The sequence below is a fragment of the Saimiri boliviensis genome, chromosome 14 (assembly GCF_048565385.1).
Source record: "Saimiri boliviensis isolate mSaiBol1 chromosome 14, mSaiBol1.pri, whole genome shotgun sequence".
Classification (NCBI taxonomy): Eukaryota; Metazoa; Chordata; class Mammalia; order Primates; family Cebidae; genus Saimiri; species Saimiri boliviensis.
In genome coordinates this window covers 39,718,404-39,739,966 of record NC_133462.1, presented here as the reverse complement: position 1 = coordinate 39,739,966, position 21,563 = coordinate 39,718,404, and the positions used below count along the sequence as shown (strand labels likewise).

At 49.5% G+C, this 21,563-nt stretch overlaps 1 protein-coding gene across 2 annotated transcripts in view; it reads left to right on the top strand.

Moving 5' to 3' along the window:
• VAV1 (vav guanine nucleotide exchange factor 1) overlaps positions 1 to 21,563 on the top strand; it is a 77,088-nt gene that overhangs the window by 51,492 nt on the left and 4,033 nt on the right. For both annotated transcript variants that reach the window (XM_003938867.4, XM_039466996.2), the window contains exons 10-26: positions 411 to 506; positions 762 to 830; positions 965 to 1,051; positions 1,160 to 1,245; positions 2,476 to 2,608; positions 4,555 to 4,664; positions 5,951 to 6,052; positions 6,298 to 6,395; positions 6,481 to 6,503; positions 6,680 to 6,725; positions 8,962 to 9,098; positions 9,621 to 9,686; positions 11,304 to 11,335; positions 13,005 to 13,121; positions 16,375 to 16,462; positions 18,925 to 19,039; positions 20,082 to 20,233. In XM_003938867.4, the coding sequence (XP_003938916.1) occupies positions 411 to 506; positions 762 to 830; positions 965 to 1,051; positions 1,160 to 1,245; positions 2,476 to 2,608; positions 4,555 to 4,664; positions 5,951 to 6,052; positions 6,298 to 6,395; positions 6,481 to 6,503; positions 6,680 to 6,725; positions 8,962 to 9,098; positions 9,621 to 9,686; positions 11,304 to 11,335; positions 13,005 to 13,121; positions 16,375 to 16,462; positions 18,925 to 19,039; positions 20,082 to 20,233 (1,557 nt within the window). The remainder of the gene's footprint in view (positions 1 to 410; positions 507 to 761; positions 831 to 964; positions 1,052 to 1,159; positions 1,246 to 2,475; positions 2,609 to 4,554; positions 4,665 to 5,950; positions 6,053 to 6,297; positions 6,396 to 6,480; positions 6,504 to 6,679; positions 6,726 to 8,961; positions 9,099 to 9,620; positions 9,687 to 11,303; positions 11,336 to 13,004; positions 13,122 to 16,374; positions 16,463 to 18,924; positions 19,040 to 20,081; positions 20,234 to 21,563) is intronic.

The following is a 21,563-nucleotide window of genomic DNA, read 5'->3' as shown; positions in this document are numbered from 1 at the left end:
CACTGAAATCTCTGCCTCTCTGGTTCAACAATTTTCTTGCCTCAGTCTCCTGAGTAGCTGGAATGACAGGAGTCTGCCACCATGCTGGCTATTATTTTATTATTATTATTTTTAGTAGAGACAGGGTTTCCCCATGTTGGCCTGGCTGGTGTTGAACTCGTGATCTCAAGTGATCTGCCCTCCTCAGTGTCCCAAAGTTCCTTTCAGTGGTTCTCATACTGCCCCCACCTCATGGAGTCCTTTTCCTGTTTTCTTGGGGGCAGATATGATGCTTTGGGCTCAAGAAAAGTCCCCACGGCTCTAGAGTAGAGAGCTGCCCACATATTTATTCAAATCTGTCTGTACCCACCCTGCAACTGACTTTTTTCTGGGACCTGCCTCAATTTCCCCATTGTTCTCTGATTTCCCAGGAATGTTCTCAGCGAGCCAACAATGGGAGGTTCACCTTGCGGGATCTGCTGATGGTACCCATGCAGCGAGTTCTCAAATATCACCTCCTTCTCCAGGTGCTGGGCATATCCACCAGGCGTGGGCTCTGCGTGTCTCCTCTCCTGTGTCTATAAAAGTGGGGATGGGGCTGGCTTTTGGCTTTTGGGGGTTGAGTCTCTAGGACCATCGGGGATGGATCACTGGGGTCGTGTCGCAGCCTCCAGGGCCAGCAGTACGAGGGAGGAGCTGGTGAACTAGCACTGTTTGGAAGGCCCTCCCCCCAGGGAGAAGGGCACGGGCCCTGGTGACATCTGACGTCTTGTTTCTTGCAGGAGCTGGTGAAGCACACGCAGGAGGCGATGGAGAAGGACAATCTGCGGCTGGCCCTGGATGCCATGAGGGTGAGGGGGTGTGGGGTGCTGGTGGCTCACCTGCTGCAGACACACCCCTGGTGGGGGCTGAACCTCTATCCCGGGTTAGGTGGGAGACTGGGCTGGCTGTTGGGGGACCAGCCTCACCCCTGTCCCCTCCCCAGGACCTGGCTCAGTGCGTGAACGAGGTCAAGCGAGACAACGAGACACTGCGGCAGATCACCAATTTCCAGCTGTCCATTGAGAACCTGGTGAGGCGGTAGAGCCGGGTGGTCCCGGGTGTGGCCACGTGGGGAGCGGGGAGGGTGTCTGGCTCCCTTCTTGGGAGACCCTTGCCAGACCCACTGCCTGTTGCATAGGACCAGTCTCTGGCTCACTATGGCCGGCCCAAGATCGACGGGGAGCTCAAGATCACCTCGGTAGAACGGCGCTCCAAGATGGACAGGTGGGTGGAGTCAACATGGATCGGGGATGGATCCTGGGCAAAGGGGTGGGGCCAGGCTGTTAGATGGGCAGGTGGGTGGAGTCAACACAGATCGGGGTAGAGCCTGTGCAGGGGAGGGGCTGGGCTCCTAGATGGGCAGGTGGGTGCAGTCAACACAGATCGGGGTAGAGCCTGTGCAGGGGAGGGGCTGGGATCCTAGATGGGCAGGTGGGTGGAGTCAACAGATCTGAGGTAGAGCCAGGGCAGGGGCAAGGCGGTGCTCCTAGACAAGCAGGTGGGTGGAGTCAACACAGATCTTGGGTGGAGACTGGGGAGGGGCAGGGCTGGGCTACTAGACAGGCAGGTGAGTGGAGAGTTCATACAGATCTGGGTGGAGCCTGGGCAGAGGTGGGGCCAGGATTCTAGATGGGCAGGTGATTGGAGTCAACAAAGTTCAGGGCTAGAGCCTGGGCAGGGGCAGGGCTGGGCTCCTAGATGGACGGTGGGTGGAGTCAACATAGATCTGGGGTGGAGCCTGGGCAGGGGCGGGGTGGGGCTCCTAGATGGACAGGTGGGTGGAGATTCCATATAGATCTGGGTGGAGCCTGGGCAGGGGCGGGACCAGGCTTTTAGATAGGCAGGTGGGTGTAGTCTAAACAGATCTGAGTGGATCCTGGACAGGAGTATGGCCAGGCTCCTAGATGGGCAGGTGAGTGGAGCAAACCACATCTATGGTGGAGCCTGGGTAGGGATGGGGCCAAGTTTCTAGATGGGCAGTTGGGTGGAGTCAACGCGGGTCTAGGGAAGAGCCTGCGTAGGGGCGTGGCCAGGCTCCTAGATGGATAGGTGGGTGAAGCCAACGCAGGTCTGGGGTGGAGCCTGGGTAGGGGTGGGACCAGGTTCCTATATAGACTTGTAGGTGGAATTAAGGTGGATTTGGGGAGGGACCTGAGTTGGGGTGAGGCCAGATTTCTAGATAGACAGGTGGTAGACCCATCCAGACAAGGCGGTGGAGCCTTGATGAACAGGCAGGACAGGGCCAGCGAGGGGCATGGGTGGAGCCAAGATTGACAGGCAGTAGGGCCAAGGTGGATCATGTGGGTGAGGTCAGGATGGACAGATGGGCATGGCCAAGTTGGCCAAGGAGGAGGAGAAGGGCAGGGTGAGACCAGGATGGAGGAGAAACTGGTCAGAGAGCTGATAGGGACGGTTGGGAAGAGCCAGACCGGAAGGCCTTACCCGTCCTTCCAGGTACGCCTTTCTGCTCGACAAAGCTCTGCTCATCTGTAAGCGCCGGGGAGACTCTTATGACCTCAAGGACTTTGTGAACCTGCACAGCTTCCAGGTTCGGGATGACTCTTCAGGAGACCGAGATAACAAGAAGGTGGGGCTTTGACGCCAGATCGAGGGGGTCCTCCACGCAATCGGCAGCTTGGGGTTCTCCACCTGCACATGTGCCTGTGTTTGCCAGAGTACACAGTGTATGTTAATCCACTCAACAGTTTTTAAATTGAGCACCTACTATATCCAGGACACTCTTCTAGGCGCTAGGACTAAAATGGCAAGCAAAATGGAGTTTTTCTTTTCTTGTTGAGAGAGAGTCTTACTCTGTCACCCAGGCTGGAGTGCAGTGGCACAATCTTGGCTGACTGTAACCTCCACCTTCCGGATTCAAGCGATTCTCCCACCTCAGCCTCCCGAGTAGCTGGGATGATAGGTGCCTGCCACCACACCCATTGCCCATCTAGGAGCCTATTTATTTATTTATTTATAGTAGAGATGAGGTTTCACCATGCTGGCCAGGATGGTCTCAAACTCCTGACCTCAAGTGATCTGCCCACCTTGGTCTCCCAAAGTGCTGAGATTACAGGTGTGAGCCACTGTACCCAGCCTATTTTATTTCTTGTATGATACTTGCATTCTTATGGGATGCTTTCTACAAAAAAAATTAAGTAGGTGGCTGGGTGCAGTGGCTCATGCCTGTAATCCCAGCACTTTGGGAGGCCAAGGTGGGAGAATCACTTGAGCCCAGGAGTTTGAGACCAGCCTGGGCAACATAGGGAGATCCCTGTCTCTACAAAACATCAAAAAAAAAAAAAAAACAAAAAACAAAAAACAAAAACAACAACAACAAAAACAGCTGGGCTTCACACATGCCTGTAGCCCTAGCTACATGGGAGGCTGAGGTAGGGGGATTGCTTGTGGCCAAGAGTTGGAGGCTGCAGTGAGCTATGATTGCACTCCAGCCGGAGCAACAGAGTGAGACCCTGTCTCTATTTTAAAAAATAAATGAATAAAACAGGGGATGTGACTGTGGTAGATGAAGGTGGGAGGGGGAGCTGTCTTTATTTATTTATTTATTTATTTATTTATTTTTGAGATGGAGCCTCCCTCTGTCAACCAGGCTAGAGTGCAATGGCATGATCCCAGCTCATTGCAACCTCTGCCTCCCAGGTTCAAGCGATTCTCCTGCCTTAGCCTCTCAAGTAGCTGGGATAACAGGCACCCACCACCATGCCTGGCTAATTTTTTGGTATTTTTAGTAGAGACTGAGTTTCACCATGTTGGCCAGGCTTGTCTCGAACTCCTGACCTTGCGATCCACCTGCCTTGACCTCCTAAAGTGCTGGGACTACAGGTGTGAGCTACTGCGCCTGGCCAGGGGGAGCTGTCTTACCTCCATTGTTCAGGGACGTTGTCTGTGGAGGTGACATTTGAGTGGGGACCCCTCTCCCTCTCTGCTCTTCCTTGCTCTCTTTCGCTTTTTCTCCTGTGAACTCTTCCCTTCTGCTTAGTCTTGTTCCTGGAGGTCCCCCCTGTGCTGGGGTCTGTGGCTTCTCTATTTCTCAGCCTGTGCCTCCCTCATTGAGGAGCTAGTTGCTGTCTTGTAACTTCTTGCTATGGCATCCATCTGTCTCTCCAGGCAGGAGCCCTGGGGACAACATCCTGTTCACGGCTCTGTCCCCAGCTCCTAGCAGTGTGTGTTTCTCAGCAGATGCTGCACCAATGCTTTGTTGAAAAGACGAGTCAGGCTGGGCGTAGTGGCTCATACCTGTAATCCCAGCACGTTGGGAGGCTGAGGCAGGCGGATCACGAGGTCAGGAGATCGAAACCAGCCTGGCCAACATAGTGAAACAAATAGACAACATAGTGAAATTGTGTATTTGAATATCGTAGACAGCCCTTTTACGAGGATATCCATGCATGGTGCTAGGGGCATAGAGACTGATGGGCTTGAGTCTTTGTTCCCTACGGAGGAAGGGGTCGGTGGGTGTGTGCTCCGCCCCTCTGCAGGAGCAGTGCCTTCAGTCTGAGCTCTGCTTCCCTGCAGTGGAGCCACATGTTCCTTCTCATTGAGGACCAAGGGGCCCAGGGCTATGAGCTGTTCTTCAAGACAAGAGAATTGAAGAAGAAGTGGATGGAGCAGTTTGAGATGGCCATGTGAGTCCTCGCTTTCCTCCTCCTTTCTGTCCGCAGAGGGGCAGGGGCTGGGAAGGAGGAGGAATGTGTTCTAGTCCCTACTCTGTCCTGATATGCCATGGGACCACTCTGAACCTCAGGCTCTTTATTTGGGAAATGAGAGGGACAGGCCCAAGGCCGTCTTCATCCTTGGAATGCTGGGGTTGTGTGCAACTTCAGCTACCAGCCCTGACTCTTCTCCTCTCCTGCTGTTTCCTGTTCCCCTCTCCTCTTCGGTCTCCTCCCCATCATTTCCTTCCTACCCCTTCCCCTTCCCTTCCTCCCTTTCCATTTCTTCCTCCTTTTCTTCCTTCTCCTCTTTCTCCCCTTCCTCTGCTTCCTCCTCCTCCCCTTCCTCCTCTTTCTTCCTCCTCTCCCTCCTGTTCCTCTTCCTCCTCCTCCTCCTCTTCCTCCGCCTCCTCTTCCTCCAATACCACCTCCTCCTCCTCCTCCAATACCACCTCCTCCTCCTCCTCCTCCAATACCTCCTCCTCCTCCTCTTCCTCCTACTCCCTTTCCTCTTTTTCTCCTCTTCCTTCTCCTCTTCCTCCTCCTCCTCCACCCCTTCCACTTTTGTCTTCTTTTCTTTTTTACGTAAGGTGAAATTCACACAACAATCAAACCGTTTCGAAGTGTACGACCGCATGACATTTTGTACACTCACAATGCTGTGCAACCATCGCCTCTCTCCAGTTCCAGAACCTTTTCATCACCCCAAGGAGACCGCATACCCATTAAGCATTCACTCCCAATTCCCCGCCCTCCCAGCCCCTGGAAATGCTTAACCTGCTTTCTGTTTCTACCAATGTGCATAGCAGCACTCTCCAGTGTGCCCAAAAGGTGGAAACCACCCCAACATCAACCAATGGATGGGTGGACAAACAAAATGTGGTCTGTTCACACTGTGGAAAAGTACTCAGCCTAAAAAGGAATAAAATATTGCCCCCTCCCCTCTTTTTTTGCGATGGAGCCTCCCTCTGTCACCAGGCTGGAATGCAGTGGTGCGATCTTGGCGCCCTGCAACCTCCACCTCCCAGATTCAAGCAATTCTCTTGCCTCAGCCTCCTGAGTAGCTGGAATTACAGGCACCTGCCACCACGCCTGGCTAATTATTGTGTTTTTAGTAGAGATGGGGTTTCACCATGTTGGTCAGGCTGCTCTCAAACTCTTGACCTCGTGATCTGCCCTCCTAGCCTCCCAAAGTGCTGAGATTACAGGCATGAGCCACTGTGCCTGGCTGACCCTCTTTTTTTTTTTTTCCCTGCCAGCTCCAACATCTACCCCGAGAATGCCACTGCCAATGGGCATGACTTCCAGATGTTCTCCTTTGAAGAGACCACGTCCTGCAAGGCCTGTCAGATGCTCCTTAGGTGGGAATCTCAGAGGAGGGTCCCAGTCCTGGGCTTGGCCATCAGTTCCTTGCTAAAGAAGCTCCCCCAGTAATTGGTCCCCTAAATTGGGAGATGGGGGAGGGGGTCCCTATTTTGATCTTCTGCTTCTCCATCACTCTCCTGATCTAAAGACAACCCAAGGGAACTTTTTATGTTCTTGGCAGAATATTTGGCCATGTCTGTAAAGATCACTCACTCTTCCTTCTGTGTCCCCTGCACCTCAGAGGCACCTTCTATCAGGGCTACCGCTGCCATCGGTGTCGGGCACCTGCACACAAGGAGTGTCTGGGGAGGGTGCCTCCCTGTGGCCGGCACGGGCAAGGTACGAGTGGGAGGGAGGCTGGGAGGTGAGCTTGCTTCTTTGTGGAGGATTTCGCCTTCTCACCATTTCCTTTACCCTCCCATAGATTTCCCAGGAACGATGAAGAAGGTAAGACTCTCCCACGCTCCTTCCTGTGCATGGCAAACAGTGGGCGACAGTGTGGGGAGGACCCAGGAGATCCTGGAACTGGGCATGATCCTTGGCGGGGTGAGGACAGTGTTGGGGGCCTACAGGCTCCCAGGATGGGCATGGGTAGACGGGCTTTTTTTTGTCTCTCCTTCCAGGACAAACTACATCGAAGGGCTCAGGACAAAAAGCGGAATGAGCTGGGTGAGTCTGCAGGGGGCAGGGGGAAAATTCGTCTCCATTGATGTGGACCCAGAGCCCCATAATCATATCAACAGCCACACTGGGCTGGGTGCAGTGGCTCACACCTGTAATCCCAGCAATTTGGGAGGCCAAGGCGGGAGGATCGCTTGAAGTCAGGTGCACACCACCACACCTGGCTAATTAAAAAAATTTTTTTTATTAAGATGAGGTCTTGCTATGTTGCCCAGCCATAGTGTATAAATTAAATTATACAGGTTGTGCTTATTTTAATTAATTAATTAATTTTTGGAGACAGATTCTTACTCTGTTGCCCAGGCTGGAGTGCAGTGGTGCAGTCTTGGCTCACTGCAACTTCCATCTCCTGAGTTCAAGCGATTCTCCTACCTCAGCCTCTTGAGTAGCTGGGACTACAAGCACATGCCACCATGCCTGGCTAATTTTTTGTATTTTCAGTAGAGATGTGGTTTCACCACATTGGCCAGGCTGGTCTTGAACTCCTGACCACAAGTGATCCACCTGCATCGGCCTCCCAAAGTGCTGGATTACAGGCATGAGCCACCATGCCCAGGCTTAATTTTAAAAAAAATTACATATATATCTCTCCTTTTGTTGTATTGAGGATGTTTGAGTCCCAGGCTGGAGTGCAGTGGCAGGACTGTTCCATGTATATGCCATTTATATGACATAGAAATAAACAACATGAGCCAGGTGTTGTGGCTCATGCCTGTGATCCCAGAGCTTTGAGAGACCAAGGCCAGGAGTTTGAGACCAGCTTAGGCAACATAATGAGACCTTGTGTCTACAAAAAGATGTTTTAAAAATTAGCAGGGTTCCTGCTTGAGCCCAGAAGTTAGAGGTTACAGTGAGTCATGATCGTGCCACTGCACTCCCGCATGGGCAACAGAGTAAGATCCTGTTTCAAGAAAATAAAAAGATAAATATATGACATATATGCATGGGTATGTTTCCTTATTATTATTACTTATTACTTAATTAGCAATAGCCAGCTTTCTTAGCAATAGTCAAACTAGAAACAAGCCAAGTGTCCTTTGTATAACAGAATATATATATGCACATATATACACATACATATATGTGTTTTATTGAGAGAGAAAATAGTGTAAGATATGTAAAAACAACAAATCTTAAGAGTTAATAAATTTTTATCCATGTAACCAACAATCAAATAAAGATACAGAACATTTCCATCCCTTCAGAACTGCATTGTCCAATATAAATTGATTAAAATGAAATCACCTTAAAATTATTTTACTCACATTAGCATTGAAGTCCTCAACAACCACTTGTGGCTAGTGGCTACTACATTGGACAGATCCATCACCAGAGAAAGTTTTATCAGACAGCGCTGCTGCTCACCTATCTTCTGTAGGGAAGCACTGCCTGACCTCTATCAACATAGATTAATTTTGTCTGCTCTTGAGTTTTCTGTAAATAATATAGTCCATGCTTATTTCACCTGGCTTCTTTTATTCAACATAATGATGGTGAGATGCATTGATGTGGTTGCCTGTAGCAATAGCCTGTTCTTTTCATTGCTGTATAGTATTCCATTATGTGATGGTATCACAATTTGTTTATTGATTGATCAACCTACTGAAGACATTTGGTTGGTTGCCAGTTTTCGGATATTGTGAATAAAGCTGTAACTTTTGAAAGATACGGTTTTGTTTTTCTTTTTTGAGACAGAGTCTCACTCCATCACTCAGCCTGGAGTGCAGTGGCGTGATCTCAGCTCACTGCAACCTCTGCCTCCTGAGTTCAAGTGATTCTCCTGCCTCAGCCTCCCTAGTAGCTGGAATTACGGGTGCCCACTATCAGGCCTGGCTAATTTCTGTAGTTTTGGTGGAGATGGTGTTTTGCCACGTCAGTCAAGCTGGTCTTGAACTCCTGACCTCAGGTGATCCACCTACCTTGGCCTCCCAAAGTGATGGGATTATAGGCATGAGCCACCTCGTCTGGCCGGGACACATATTTTAATTTATCTTGGGTGCTGTGTTACAGGGTAGATATGTTTCGCTTCAGTAGATATTGCTGAATAGTTTTCCAAATGGTATCCCCGCCAGCAGTGAGTGAGAGTTCCAGTTGCTCCACGTCCTTGTCAACACTGGGTATTACCAGTCTAAAAAGAAACATTTTAGCCATTCTGGTGGGTGGCAAGATTCAGGGTTGAAAATTGACTGCCACCCACCCTGAACCCCTGTACCTTGTCTTCTAGGTCTGCCCAAGATGGAGGTGTTTCAGGAATACTACGGGCTTCCTCCACCCCCTGGAGCCATTGGACCCTTTCTACGGCTCAATCCTGGAGACATTGTGGAGCTCACGAAGGCTGAGGCTGAACAGAACTGGTGGGAGGTACAGGCTGGGGCCACAGGAGTGATAGGATGAAACCTAAGTGTCGGGTGATGGGGTCATGTGGTCCCAGGGAGTTGGGTCATACCCCCACTGTACTCTGGAGGTGATGCCTGGAGAGTGGGGTAGACTGAGATTTCTGGGGATGGCTCTCCGGAAATTAATACTGATTATCATCACCTCTCTGGGTTCTCCAGGCCATCCTGAGATAGATGGACAAGTAGAGTGAACATTGAACAGAGATGGACACACACACATGCACTCACGCACACACACACACACACACACACATGCACGCACACACACGGACACACGTGCACATATGCATGCACACAAACATACGCATACATGCACACATACACAGGCACTCACTGACGCACATATGCACATACACTCACGCCCACACACGCACGTGCACACGAGTGACGGGGCAGGGTCCGTGCGTAGGGTTAGGAGTTTAGGTGGTGGGAGGGGTCGTGGATCCCATAACCTCTCTGTTCCTGTTTTTGTCCCCTGGCTGTTTAGGGCAGGAATACGTCTACTAATGAAATTGGCTGGTTTCCTTGTAACAGGGTGAAGCCCTACGTCCACGTGAGTGCCTCAAGGCTGAATGGAACCAGGGCAAGGGGTCCAGGGACGGTCGTGGGAGGACGGGCAGACTTGGAAAGACACTCCTGGAGCTGGGGAGGTGGCTGCCCATCATGGCGGGTCTTTCTCCAACTCAAGGCTTTGCCCACCCTGCCAGCTGAGCCCATAGAGGGGCCACCCTGGAAACAATGATTAATCTTTTTCTCTTTGATCATTTTTGTATTAAAATGCTTTCCTTCCTACCTGGGTATGCTAGGGAGGAAGGAGCAGGGACCTAGAAGGTGGGGCTGCCCCCTCCCTTCTCCTCCCTTGCCCTCTCTTCTCCTGCCTTCCCTTCCCTTCCCCTCTCCTCTCTTTCCTTTTTGGACAGAGTTTTGCTCTTGTTGCCCAGGCTGGAGTGCAATGGCATGATCTCAGCTCACTGCAACCTCTGCCTCCTGGGTTCAAGTGATTCTTCTTCCTCAGCCTCTCAAGTAGCTGGGACTACAGGCACCTGCCATCATGCCAGGCTAAGTTTTATATTTTTGTAGAGATGTGGTTTCTCCATGTTGGTCAGGCCGGACTTGAACTCCTGACCTCAGGTGATCCACCCGCCTTGGCCTCCCAAAGTGCCTGGATTACAGGCGCAAGCCACTGCACCCAGCCCATACTGTTTTCCATAGCAGGGCACCATTTTACGTTCCCATCAACGGTGCAGGGGCCCGATTCCTCCACACCCTTGCCAGCATTCGCTGCTTCCTGTTTTGTTTGCTGTGGGTTTGTTTCTGCCTTGTAGTAGCTGTCCTGCTGGTTTTGAGGTAGTGGAAGTGAGCAAACTTTTTCTGTAAAGAGCCGAACAGTAGTGTAACTGTGTCACCCTCGAGGGTCCCAGGCAACTTTGCACCCCTTCCGCTCTGCCCCTGCAGTGTGAAAGTAGCCAGAGTTAAACTGTAAATGATGTGTGGGCGTATCTATGTTCCCATAAGGCATAGTTCATGGGCACTGACAGGTGAATTTCACATAATCTCCACAATCCAAAAAACACTCGTTTGGCTAGGTGCGGTGGCTCATGTTTATAATCCCAGCCCTTTGGGATGCCAAGGTGGGAGGATTACTTGAGGCCAGGAGTTCGAGACCAGTCTGGGAAACCAAGGGAGACCCTCACCCTCATCTCGACAAAATTTTTTAAAAATTAAAAATTGGCAGATGCAGTGGCACGCATGCTTGTAGTCCAGCTCCTCCGGAGGCTGAGGTGGGAGGATGGCTTGAACCCAGGCAGTTGAGGCTGCCGTGAGCTGTGATCATACCGCTGCACTAAGCCTGGGCAACATAGTGAAACTGTCTCTAAAATTAAAAAACAAATTCTTTTGATTTTTGGCAACCATCTAAAAATGTAAGAACCATTCTTGGCTTAAGGGCTACGATAAACTGCTGAGAAACAACCCCTGTTTTCTGTGATACTGACACAATCTCTCCCCCGTGATTCTGGGACTGTATCCTTAAGGAGTAGCACAGTGCCTGGCACATAATAGGCACTCAATAAATGCAAGTGGAATGAATGAATGAATGAATGAAGTGCCCTGCCCTCTGCTGTCAGGCTGGGTCTTTACCCTAAGTCGGGGTCTCTGTCTATGTTCTTAGGGCCCTCCTCAGGACCTGTCTGTTTATCTCTGGTAAGTAGAAACATGCTTTTATTTTTTTCAACGAGGGGTTTCTGGGTTGGGGTTCCAGGCTGGGTATGGGAGGGGCCTCCAGGTTAATTAGTTATGTATTCAGTGAACCCTGAGCACCGACTTCTGAATCTAGCTCTGGGCTGGGGGCTGCCAAAAGAGGGTCCCTGACCTTGGGAGATGATGGTCTTGTTGGAAGGAAACTAGTTATGACGACGACGATGAGGAGGAGGATAATGATGTTGGTGGTGATGGTGATGACAGTCCCAGGTGTTTTTGTGGGATTTTTCGTTGTTTGTTTGTTTTGTGCCTATAGCGCGTCAAGCACACGGGGTGGAGGTTTACAGTGTGGCTTTTGGAGCCTTGGAGCCTGCTGACCTGGATTCAAATTCTGATCCCAACATTACCCAGCTGTGTGACTTTGGGCCAGTAACTTAACCTCTCTGTTTCAGCATTCCTCTCTGGAAAATAGCTTCATGACAGTATCTACTTCATAGCGTTGTTAGGAGGCGTAAGTGAGTCTGTTAGGTGCTTTCGTCCTGGTCCTGACACATCACGAGCACTTAATATAGCATTAGCTGTTGCTGTTACTACGTTTAATCTGTTCTAAGATGCATGTTTTGTTTTCCCTTCACATTTGAACATCTCTGCCATTGAAATGGCTCTTGCGCCCGGCGCGGTGGCTCAAGCCTGTAATCCCAGCACTTTGGGAGGCCGAGGGGGGTGGATCACGAGGTCAAGAGATCGAGACCATCCTGGTCAACATGGTGAAACCCCGTCTCTACTAAAAATACAAAACCTTAGCTGGGCATGGTGGTGCGTGCCTGTAATCCCAGCTACTCGGGAGGCTGAGGCAGGAGAATTGCCTGAACCCAGGAGGCGGAGGTTGCGGTGAGCCGAGATCGCGCCATTGTGCTCCAGCCTGGGCAACAAGAGCGAAACTCCGTCTCAAAAAAAAAAAAAAAAAAAAAAAAAAAAAAAAAAAAAAAAAAGAAATGGCTCTTGCAATCAACAGTGTCCGTCTTCTGCTGAATTTTATAGACCGGAAATGTTGTTTCGTAATGGCACATGAAAGAACAGTGCGTTGAGGAACTGGTGGCTGCCCGGCTCTTTAAGGAGCTCCTCTAACTTTCACAAAAGCCCTTCGGTACCTGGTGGCAATGCGATTCTTATTCCCTGCCCCCTACTTTTTTGCCAAGGAGGAATCCTTTTTTGCCAAGGAGTGTGAGAGAGTCTGTTCCTTCATGTCACATGGTGAGGAAGTGATGGAGATGGGACTTGAGCCCAAAGCCTCCATTTACCATCTCTTGCTAGTAATAAAACACAGCATGATGATGCTACCACCTTCTTGTCACCCAAGCTGGAGTGCGGTGGTGTGATCTCAGTTCACTGCAACCTTTTCAAGTGATTCTCCTGCCTTAGCCTCCCAAGTAGTGGGGATGACGCGTGCCCTCCACAAAGGAACCACCGGGGCAGGGTAAACATAATGTTTTTCAACAGGTTCCGCCCCTGCCTCCCTGGGGCCTACCTTGGTGCTGAAGGGCTGTGAGATCCAGGCTGTCACCAACTTAAAAAATCAAGGGGGTTCACGGGGGAAAGGCAGCCTCTGCATGGCGATGTGGGGGCCAGGCACAGGGAACACACAAACTCTGTCATTGGTGTATCTTTGCAGGTACGCAGGCCCCATGGAGCGCGCAGGGGCAGAGAGCATCCTCACCAACCGCTCGGACGGGACGTTCTTGGTGCGGCAGAGGGTGAAGGACGCAGCAGAATTTGCCATCAGCATTAAGTAACTCCTCTCTCCATGACCCCACACCCTTTTGGGGCCTTGGCCCTGTAGGCTTGGGGGAAAAGGGTATCCAGGTTTGACTTTTTAAGTGTACAGTGATAGCACCCACCTTTTACTGAGCCCTGCAGGGTCCCGAGTGCTTTTCTTTTCTTTTCTTTTTTTTTTTTTTTTTTGAGACGGAGTTTCGCTCTTGTTACCCAGGCTGGAGTGCAATGGCGCGATCTCGGCTCACCGCAACCTCCGCCTCCTGGGCTCAGGCAATTCTCCTGCCTCAGCCTCCTAAGTAACTGGGATTACAGGCATGCGCCACCATGCCCAGCTAGTTTTTTGTATTTTTGGTAGAGACGGGGTTTCACCATGTTGACCAGGATGGTCTCGATCTCTCGACCTCGTGATCCACCCGCCTCGGCCTCCCAAAGTGCTGGGATTACAGGCTTGAGCCACCGCGCCCGGCCTCCGAGTGCTTTTCATCTACCTTCTTTCTTTCAACTGACAACCACAAGCACGAGATCCGATTCCTGTAGAGGCTCAAAAAGACTTTAAAAAATTAATTAAATAATTAAAGACAGAGTCTCCCTCTGTCACCTTGGCCTTTCTTTTTTTCTCTTTTCTTCCTTTCCTTTCCTCTTCTCCTCCCCCATCCCCTCCCTTCCCCTCCCCTCTCTTCCCCTTCCCTTCCCTTCCCATTTCTCCCTCTGTCACCCAGGCTGGAGTGCAGTGGCACGATCTCGGCTCACTGCAACCTCAACCTCTCGGATTCACGCAATTCTCCTGCCTCGGCCTTCTGAGTAGCTGGGATTACAGGCACGCACCACCACACCCGGCTAATTTTTTGTGTTTTTAGTAGAGATGGGGTTTCACTATTTGGCCAGCCTGGTCTCAAACTCCTGACCTCAGGTGATCCATCCACCTCAGCCTCCCAAAGTGCTGAGATTATAGGCATGAGCCACCATGCGCGGCCCGAAGGCTTTTATTTTTAATCAATTTTCAGATATATATTTTCTTTTTTTTAACTTCCAGAAATTTATAATTTTTTAAAATTAATTTCATTAATATTTGTGTGTGTGTCTGTGTGTGTGACAGAGTCTCACTCTGTTGCCCAGGCTGGAGTGCAGAGGTAAGATCTCAGCTCACTGCAACCTCTGCCTCCCAGGTTCAGGGGACCCTCCCAGCTCAGCCCCCTGAGTAGCTGGGACTACAAGTATGCACCCCCCCCCCAGCTAATGTTGATATATTTTGTAGAATCTAGGGCCTCCCCATGCTGCCCGGGCTGGTCTCATACTCCTGACCTCAAGCCATCCTCCCACCTCAGCCTCCCAGAGTGTAGGGATTACAGGTGTGAGCCACTGCGTCCCACGTACATGTATTTTTTCGACTTACTTTGGAATCAGAGGGTACATGTGCAACTTTGTTAGAAAGGCATATTGCAGCAATGCTGAGGTTTGGAGCCATGAATGATCCCATCACCCAGGGAGCGGGGAGAGACCATGTACTCCACGGGTAGTTTTCAGCTCTTTCATCTCACCGTCCTCCCTCTAGTGCTCCCCCGCGTCTATTGTTCCCATCTGTCTTTTTTTCTTTTTTAAGATGGAGTCTCACTCTGTGGCCCAGGCTGCAGTGCAGTGGCGCAATCTCAGCTCACTGCAACCTCCGCCTCCCGGGTTCGAGCGATTCTCCTGCCTCAGCCTCTTAAATAGCTGGGATTACAGGTGTGCAGCACTATGCCTGGCTAATATTTTGTATTTTTTAGCAGCGACAGGGTTTCACCATGTTGGCCAGGCTGGTCTCGAACTCCTGACCTCAGGTGATCCGCCTGCCTTGGATTTCTAAAGTGCCAGGATTACGGGCATGAGCCACCATGCCTGGCCAATATTGTTCCCATCTTTATGTCCATGTGAACCCAATGTTTAACCCTTGCTTATAAGTGAGAATATGTGGTATCTGGTTTTCTGTTCCTGTGTTAATTCACTTAGGATCATAACACCCAGTGCATTGAGGTTGCCACATGCACGTGATCTCATTCTTTTTCAGGGCTGTATAGTAGTCCATCATGTATATGTACCACATTTTCTTATCCGGTCCGCTGCTGATGGGCACCTCGGTTGATTCCATGTCTTTGCCATTGTGAATGGGGCTGTGATGGACATACAAGCAGATGTGTCTTTTTGGCAGCACAATTAATTTTTCCTTTGGGTAGATGACACCCAGTAATGGGGTTGCTGCATCACATGGCGGTCGTATTTTTAGTTCTTTGAGAAATCTCCAGAGTACTTTCCACAGCGACCGAACCAACTTACATTCCAACCCACAGTGTAGAAGAATTCCCTTTGCTCACATGCTGCTGAGTTGATAATTTCGTTTTTATTTTTGGCTCCTGTGAATTTCCCTTGTTTTTCTTTTGAGAGCTCAGCAGTTTTTTTCTTGAGTATTTCTGGGTAATAGGAAGATTTTTTTTGGGTTGTTTTGTTTTTTATCTAGTTTGCCAGATGAGCAGGAGTGGAAGTCTTTTCCAAGGCCCCTTTTAATCTATGTCCACATATTGTCAGAAACGGGTCTCTCCTCCCTCTTCCTGTCTATCCTATGGTCATCTATATCGGTGGAAGGAGAGGTCTCTTCCTATTTATTCTAGAACATTACAACATCTTTCTTTCCTTCTTTCCTTCTTTTTCTTCTTTCTTTCTTCTTCTTTTCTTTTTGTTGAGATGGAGTTTGTTCTTGTCGCCCAGGCTGGAGTGCAATGGCGTGATCTCAGCTCACTGCAACCTCCACCTCCCGGGTTCAAGCGATTCTCCTGCCTCAGCCTCCCAAGCAGCTGGGACTACAGGTGCACGCCACCACACCCGGCTAATTTTTTGCATTTCCAGTAGATATGGGGTTTCTCCCTGTTGGTCAGGCTAATCTCAAACTCCAGACCTCAGGTGATCCGCCCCCCTCAGCCTCCAAAGCTCTGGGACCACAGGTGTGAGCCACTGTGCCTGGCAAACATTGCTTTCTTTACAGAGTCTTACTGACTTCTCAACAAACCTGTGAGTCAGCGAAGATGATTCCTCGATTCTTCTTCGACGAGAGGAAACCATTAGGGCTTAGAGTAGCGAAGGCCCTAGGGAAGGGGTTCTGTTGGGACAGCTTCAGCCTTTGGGTTCCAGTGGTTGCTTCTACCTGAAGGGGTCAAGTTTCCTTCTTCCATGATGGGGGCTTGGTGGGGAATGGGCTTGGTTCCCAGACTCAGGGCCCAGTGACCGTCTGGTTCCAGGTATAACGTCGAGGTCAAGCACATTAAAATCATGACAGCAGAAGGACTGTACCGGATCACGGAGAAAAAGGCTTTCCGGGGGCTTACGGTAAGGGCCGATGTCCCTCCACCCCAGCTTCCCAGAACCTGGGAGGACCCTCCCTGCACCTCCATTTTTTCACACATTCAAGGTGACCCCCTCTAGTGGCGCTACAGTGCAAGTGACCTTAAACTTACGCTCTTAAGGATGAGCAATGGGAGTAACAATGAGTAACAGCAGTTGAGTACTGACAGAGCATTTCAGTGTAAGATATGTTAATTTTTTTTTTTTTTTTTTTTTTTTTTTGAGACAGTCTCGCTTTGTCGCCAGGCTGGAGTGCAATGGTGTGATCTCAGCTCACTGCAACCTCTGCCTCCAGGGTTCAAGCGATTCTCCTGCCTCAGCCTCCCAAGTAGCTGGGACTGCAGGTGTGCGCCACCACACCTGACTAATTTTTGTATTTTTAGTAGAGACGGGGTTTCAACATGTTGGGCTGGATGGTCTTGATCTCTTGACCTTGTGATCCGCCTGCCTCCCAAAGTTCAGGGATTACACTCACAAGCCACCGTGCTGGGCTGTGTTAATTTTTAAATTTGATTCATACATATATACACATACATATGTATATATACATATATGTATATTTAAATTTTACTTATGCATATATACATACATATGTATGTATGTATATGTGTGTGTGTGTGTGTGTGTGTGTGTGTAGAGAGAGAGAGAGAGAAAGAGAGACTGAGAGAGAGAGAGAGTCTTGCTCTGTTGTCCAGGCTGCAGTGCGGGATATAATCATAGCTCACTGCAGCCTCAAATTCCTGGGTTAAACAATCCTTACCTCAGCCTCCTGAGTAGCTGGGACTATAGACATGCACCACCATGCCTAGCTAATTAAAACAAAATTTTTTATTGTAGATATGGGGACTTGCTTTGTTGCTCAGGCTGGCCTTGAACTCCTGGGCTCAAATGATCCGTCTTAGCCTCCCAAAGTGTGTGAGCCACTGGATTCAGCCCTCAAACATGTTATAGATAGATAGGAACCTAATTAATCCTCTCAACCTCTGTTTTAGTTCCCATTTCACGGATGGGTAAAACTGAGGCTTACTCCTCATCTAGCTTCACTGAATGGCAGAGCCCATAGCTTGTCTCCACCTAATCTGCTGCATAATCATGTGAGCAATAATTCAGATGCCTTTTGAGTGTCCTTGCTTCTGTTTGGTGCCTTGTAATTTTCCTTTTTCTTTCTTGCGTTTTTTTTTTTTTTTTTTTTTTTGAGACGAAGTTTCACTCTTGTTGCCCAGACTGGATCTCGGCTCACTGCAGCCTCCACCTCCCAGGTTCAAGTGATTCTCCTGTCTCAGCCTCCTGAGTATCTGGGATTACAGGCGCATGCCGCCATGCTCGGCTAATTTTTGTTTGTATTTTTAGTAGAGACGGGGTTTCACCGTATTGGTCAGGCTGATCTCAAACTCCTGACCTCAGGTGGTCTGCCTGCCTTGGCTTCCCAAAGTGCTGGGATTACAGGTGTGAGCCACCACGCCCAGTCAGTGCCTTATAATTTTCAACCATATTTTAGACATTTTAAGCCTAGTGGTCTAAGACATATCGTTTTTACCCATGGTCTGTGGGCCCTTGAGAAGCTGAGTGCTCTGAAAGAAAGTCCAGAATTTTCCATGCATCTATTTTTTTGAAGAGGGGGTTGACTTAGATGTCACTTGATTCTCAAATGGATCCTTGACTCCCCCAAAGGTTAATTTATTCAACAGATCTTTTTTTTTTCCCCTCCATACTTTTTATTCTGAAACATATTCCTCCAATTTTTAACTTCGGAAAAATTTCAGACAAGTTGTAGGAAAAGTGTAATTAATATCTATGAACCTTTCACATAGATTTATTTTTAAAAATATACAAGAGACAGGGTCTTGCTCTGTGGCCCGGGCTGGATGCAGTGTTGTGATCATAGCTCACTGCAGTTTCCAACCCCTGGGCTCAGGTGATCCTCCCTCCTCAGCTTCCTGAATAGCTGGGACTACAGGCATGCATGGTCATGCCTGGCTCATGTTTTAATCTTTTGTAGAGATAGAATCTTGCTATGTTGCCCAGGCTGGTCTTGAACTCTTGGCTTTAAGTGATTGTCCCACCTTGGCTTCCCAAGGTGCAGAGATTACAGGCATCAGCCCCTGCATCTGGTCCAGTGATGATTACTAATTGTAAATTAAGGCACCTGGCACCCATAGAAAGCTTTGAATTTGGTGAGCTAATTATCTGGTAAATGTATCAGGAAGTGAATTATTCAGTTATTAGAATAACTTGTTTTAGGCAATGTGGTCCCTTCCCCATAAATGGTCCTGGCTGCTCAGAAAGGTGATGAGCTCCCCATCATGGGGAGCATTCAAAGGGACACTTGCCAAAGAGGCCAGAGGCAGGGCCTGCTTCATGTGAGGAGTTGCATCTGGCTCTTCCTAGCTCTGCCCCCTCACGGGCTGACCCGCTGGAATAGCATCTGCCATGTTGTCGCCTTCCAGGAGCTGGTGGAGTTTTACCAGCAGAACTCCCTAAAGGATTGCTTCAAGTCTCTGGACACCACCTTGCAGTTCCCTTTCAAGGAGCCAGAGAAGAGGACTATCAGCAAGCCAGCAGGTAGGAGGTCTCAGGCAGTCTACCATCCCAGCCCTCTCCCACTGTGGAGGGAAAGTTTGCGGATGCCATTGACACCCCTTTCGGTGGGCTTGCAGAGGTCATATCTGTACAGTAGCAGAAAGCCCTTTTCGCATCTATCCACTTATATCTATGTATATCTGTATATCATCTAGCATCTATCTATATAAATACCTATATCTATAGATATAGATATACCAGCTATAGATATCTATAGATATATGTATAGATACCTATAGATATCTATATCTATAGATATATAGATATCCCAGGGTGAGCCCCTGACTCACCCTGGGAGCAGGTCAGAATAGATAGATAGATATAGATACCGATATATAGATATCAATATCTACATCTATAGATTTTTTTTTGGAGACAGACTCACTCTGTCGCCTAGGCTGGAGTGCCATGGTGCGGTGCCATCTTAGCTCACTGCAACCTTTGCCTCCCACCTCCCAGGTTCAAGGGATTCTCATGCCTCAGCCTCAAAATAAAAAAAATAAAAATTCAAAACCAGTCTTATTTTTGGGATGGGCATGGTGGCTTATGTCTGTAATTTCAGCAGTTTGGGAGGCCAAGGCGTCTGGGTCACTTGAGGTCAGGAGTAGCCAAGACCAGGCTGGCCAACATGGTGAAACCCTGTCTCTGTAAAGAAATGTAAAAATCAGCCAGTCATGGTGGTGCACACTTGTAATCTCAGCTACTTGGGAGGCTGAGGCAGGAGAATTGCTTGAACGCAGGAGGCAGGGGTTGCAGTGAGCTGAGATCGTGCCACTGCACTCCAGCCTGGGTGACAGAATGAGAATCCATCTCAAAAAAAAAAAAGGTCTTATTTTCTAAATTTGGATAGGAGGATGATGCTGGGAGTACAGTTGTGTCTCCTTAAAGTAGAGAGCATCTAACACTCTGCAGAAAAGAGCACCGAGGAGCTCTTTATCCTGGAGGTACCCTCCTGAGAGCTTGTGTATCCAGTGAGTGGGTATCTGCCACAGACCTTTTTCTCACTTGTGTTCTCTCTCCACAGTGGGAAGCACAAAGTATTTTGGCACAGCCAAAGCCCGCTATGACTTCTGCGCCCGGGACCGATCAGAGCTGTCGCTCAAGGAGGGGGACATCATCAAGATCCTTAACAAGAAGGGACAGCAAGGCTGGTGGCGAGGGGAAATCTATGGCCGGGTGAGGCAGGCAGGGCTGGGCGACAGGGGGAGGGCATGGGGGTTTGCTGAGAGCAGCTTGGTCACAGAGACCCCAGTCCAGGCAGCACTGAAGGAATTAAGAAACAGAAACAGCCTGGGCACGGTGGCTCATGGCTGTAATCCCAGCACTTTGGGAGGCTGAGGTGGGTGGATCACAAGGTCAAGAGTTCGAGACCAGCCTGGCCAACATGATGAAACCCCATCTCTACTAAATATACAAAAATTAGCTGGGTGCGGTGGCAGACTCCTGTAATCCCATCTACTCAGGAAGCAGAGGAAGGAGAATCCCTTGAACCCAGGAGGCGGAGGTAGTGAGCTGGGATCATGCCACTGCACTCCAGCCTGGGTGACAGAGCGAGACTCTGTCGCAAAAAAAGAAAAGAAAAGAAACAGAAATAAAGATAGAGTGCAAAAGTGGAATCAGAGTGGGACTGTCAGGGGTCTGCCAGCATTTCCCAGCTGACAGCCCAGAGCAGACCCTGACCCACACATTGATTCTTTGTGAACAAGTGATTGTTTCTAATAAGCAGGTGCTCAGTGTTTCATAGAATAAAGACAGACTACACAGGCGGAGCGTGCCTGCTCACTGCTAAGACAGAAATAAGCTAGAAAGCATCCTTTGCGAGTCAGCAGTGGGGACAAGGGCATGTATCCTGTGTTTTGGGAGCTGGTTTAACTACTGCGTGACTGGGACATACTGCTTACTATTCTAGCGGTTTTCTGCCTGGGGATGGCTCGGTGTTCCTTGCCATCACCTCTCAGCGAACAACATACACTCCATCACACACATGTTAAGACCTCCTCCCAGCAGGGGTTGACCAGGTGGTGGGGGGGGGGCTGCGCTGGAACTGGGGACTGGAGCAGGTGAGGTGTGGCTCCCATGGAGGGAAGGAAGGAAGACAGGGTTGTCATTTATGCATGTATGCAACCTACGTGCATGTGTTGAGCACCTGCTGTGCGCAGACATTGTGGCAGGTGCTGAGGAAACAGAAACAAGCACAGTACAAGGACTGCCCTCTTGAAACTTACAATCTAATGTGGAGGACAGACCTACACCCAAGTAGTTATGACACTGAGCGGTCAGGATTAACAAGGGTGCTGGGCACGGTGGCTTATGCCCTCAATCCTAGTGCTTTTGGGGGACTGAGGTGGGAGATCTCTTGAGGCCACAAATTTGAGACCAGCCTGGCTAAAATACTGAGATCTCACCTCTACATAAATAAAAATAAAAACATTAGTTGGGTGTGGTAGTGTGTGCTTGTAGTCCCAGGTACTCAGGAGGCTGAGGTGGGAGGATTGCTTGAGCCCAG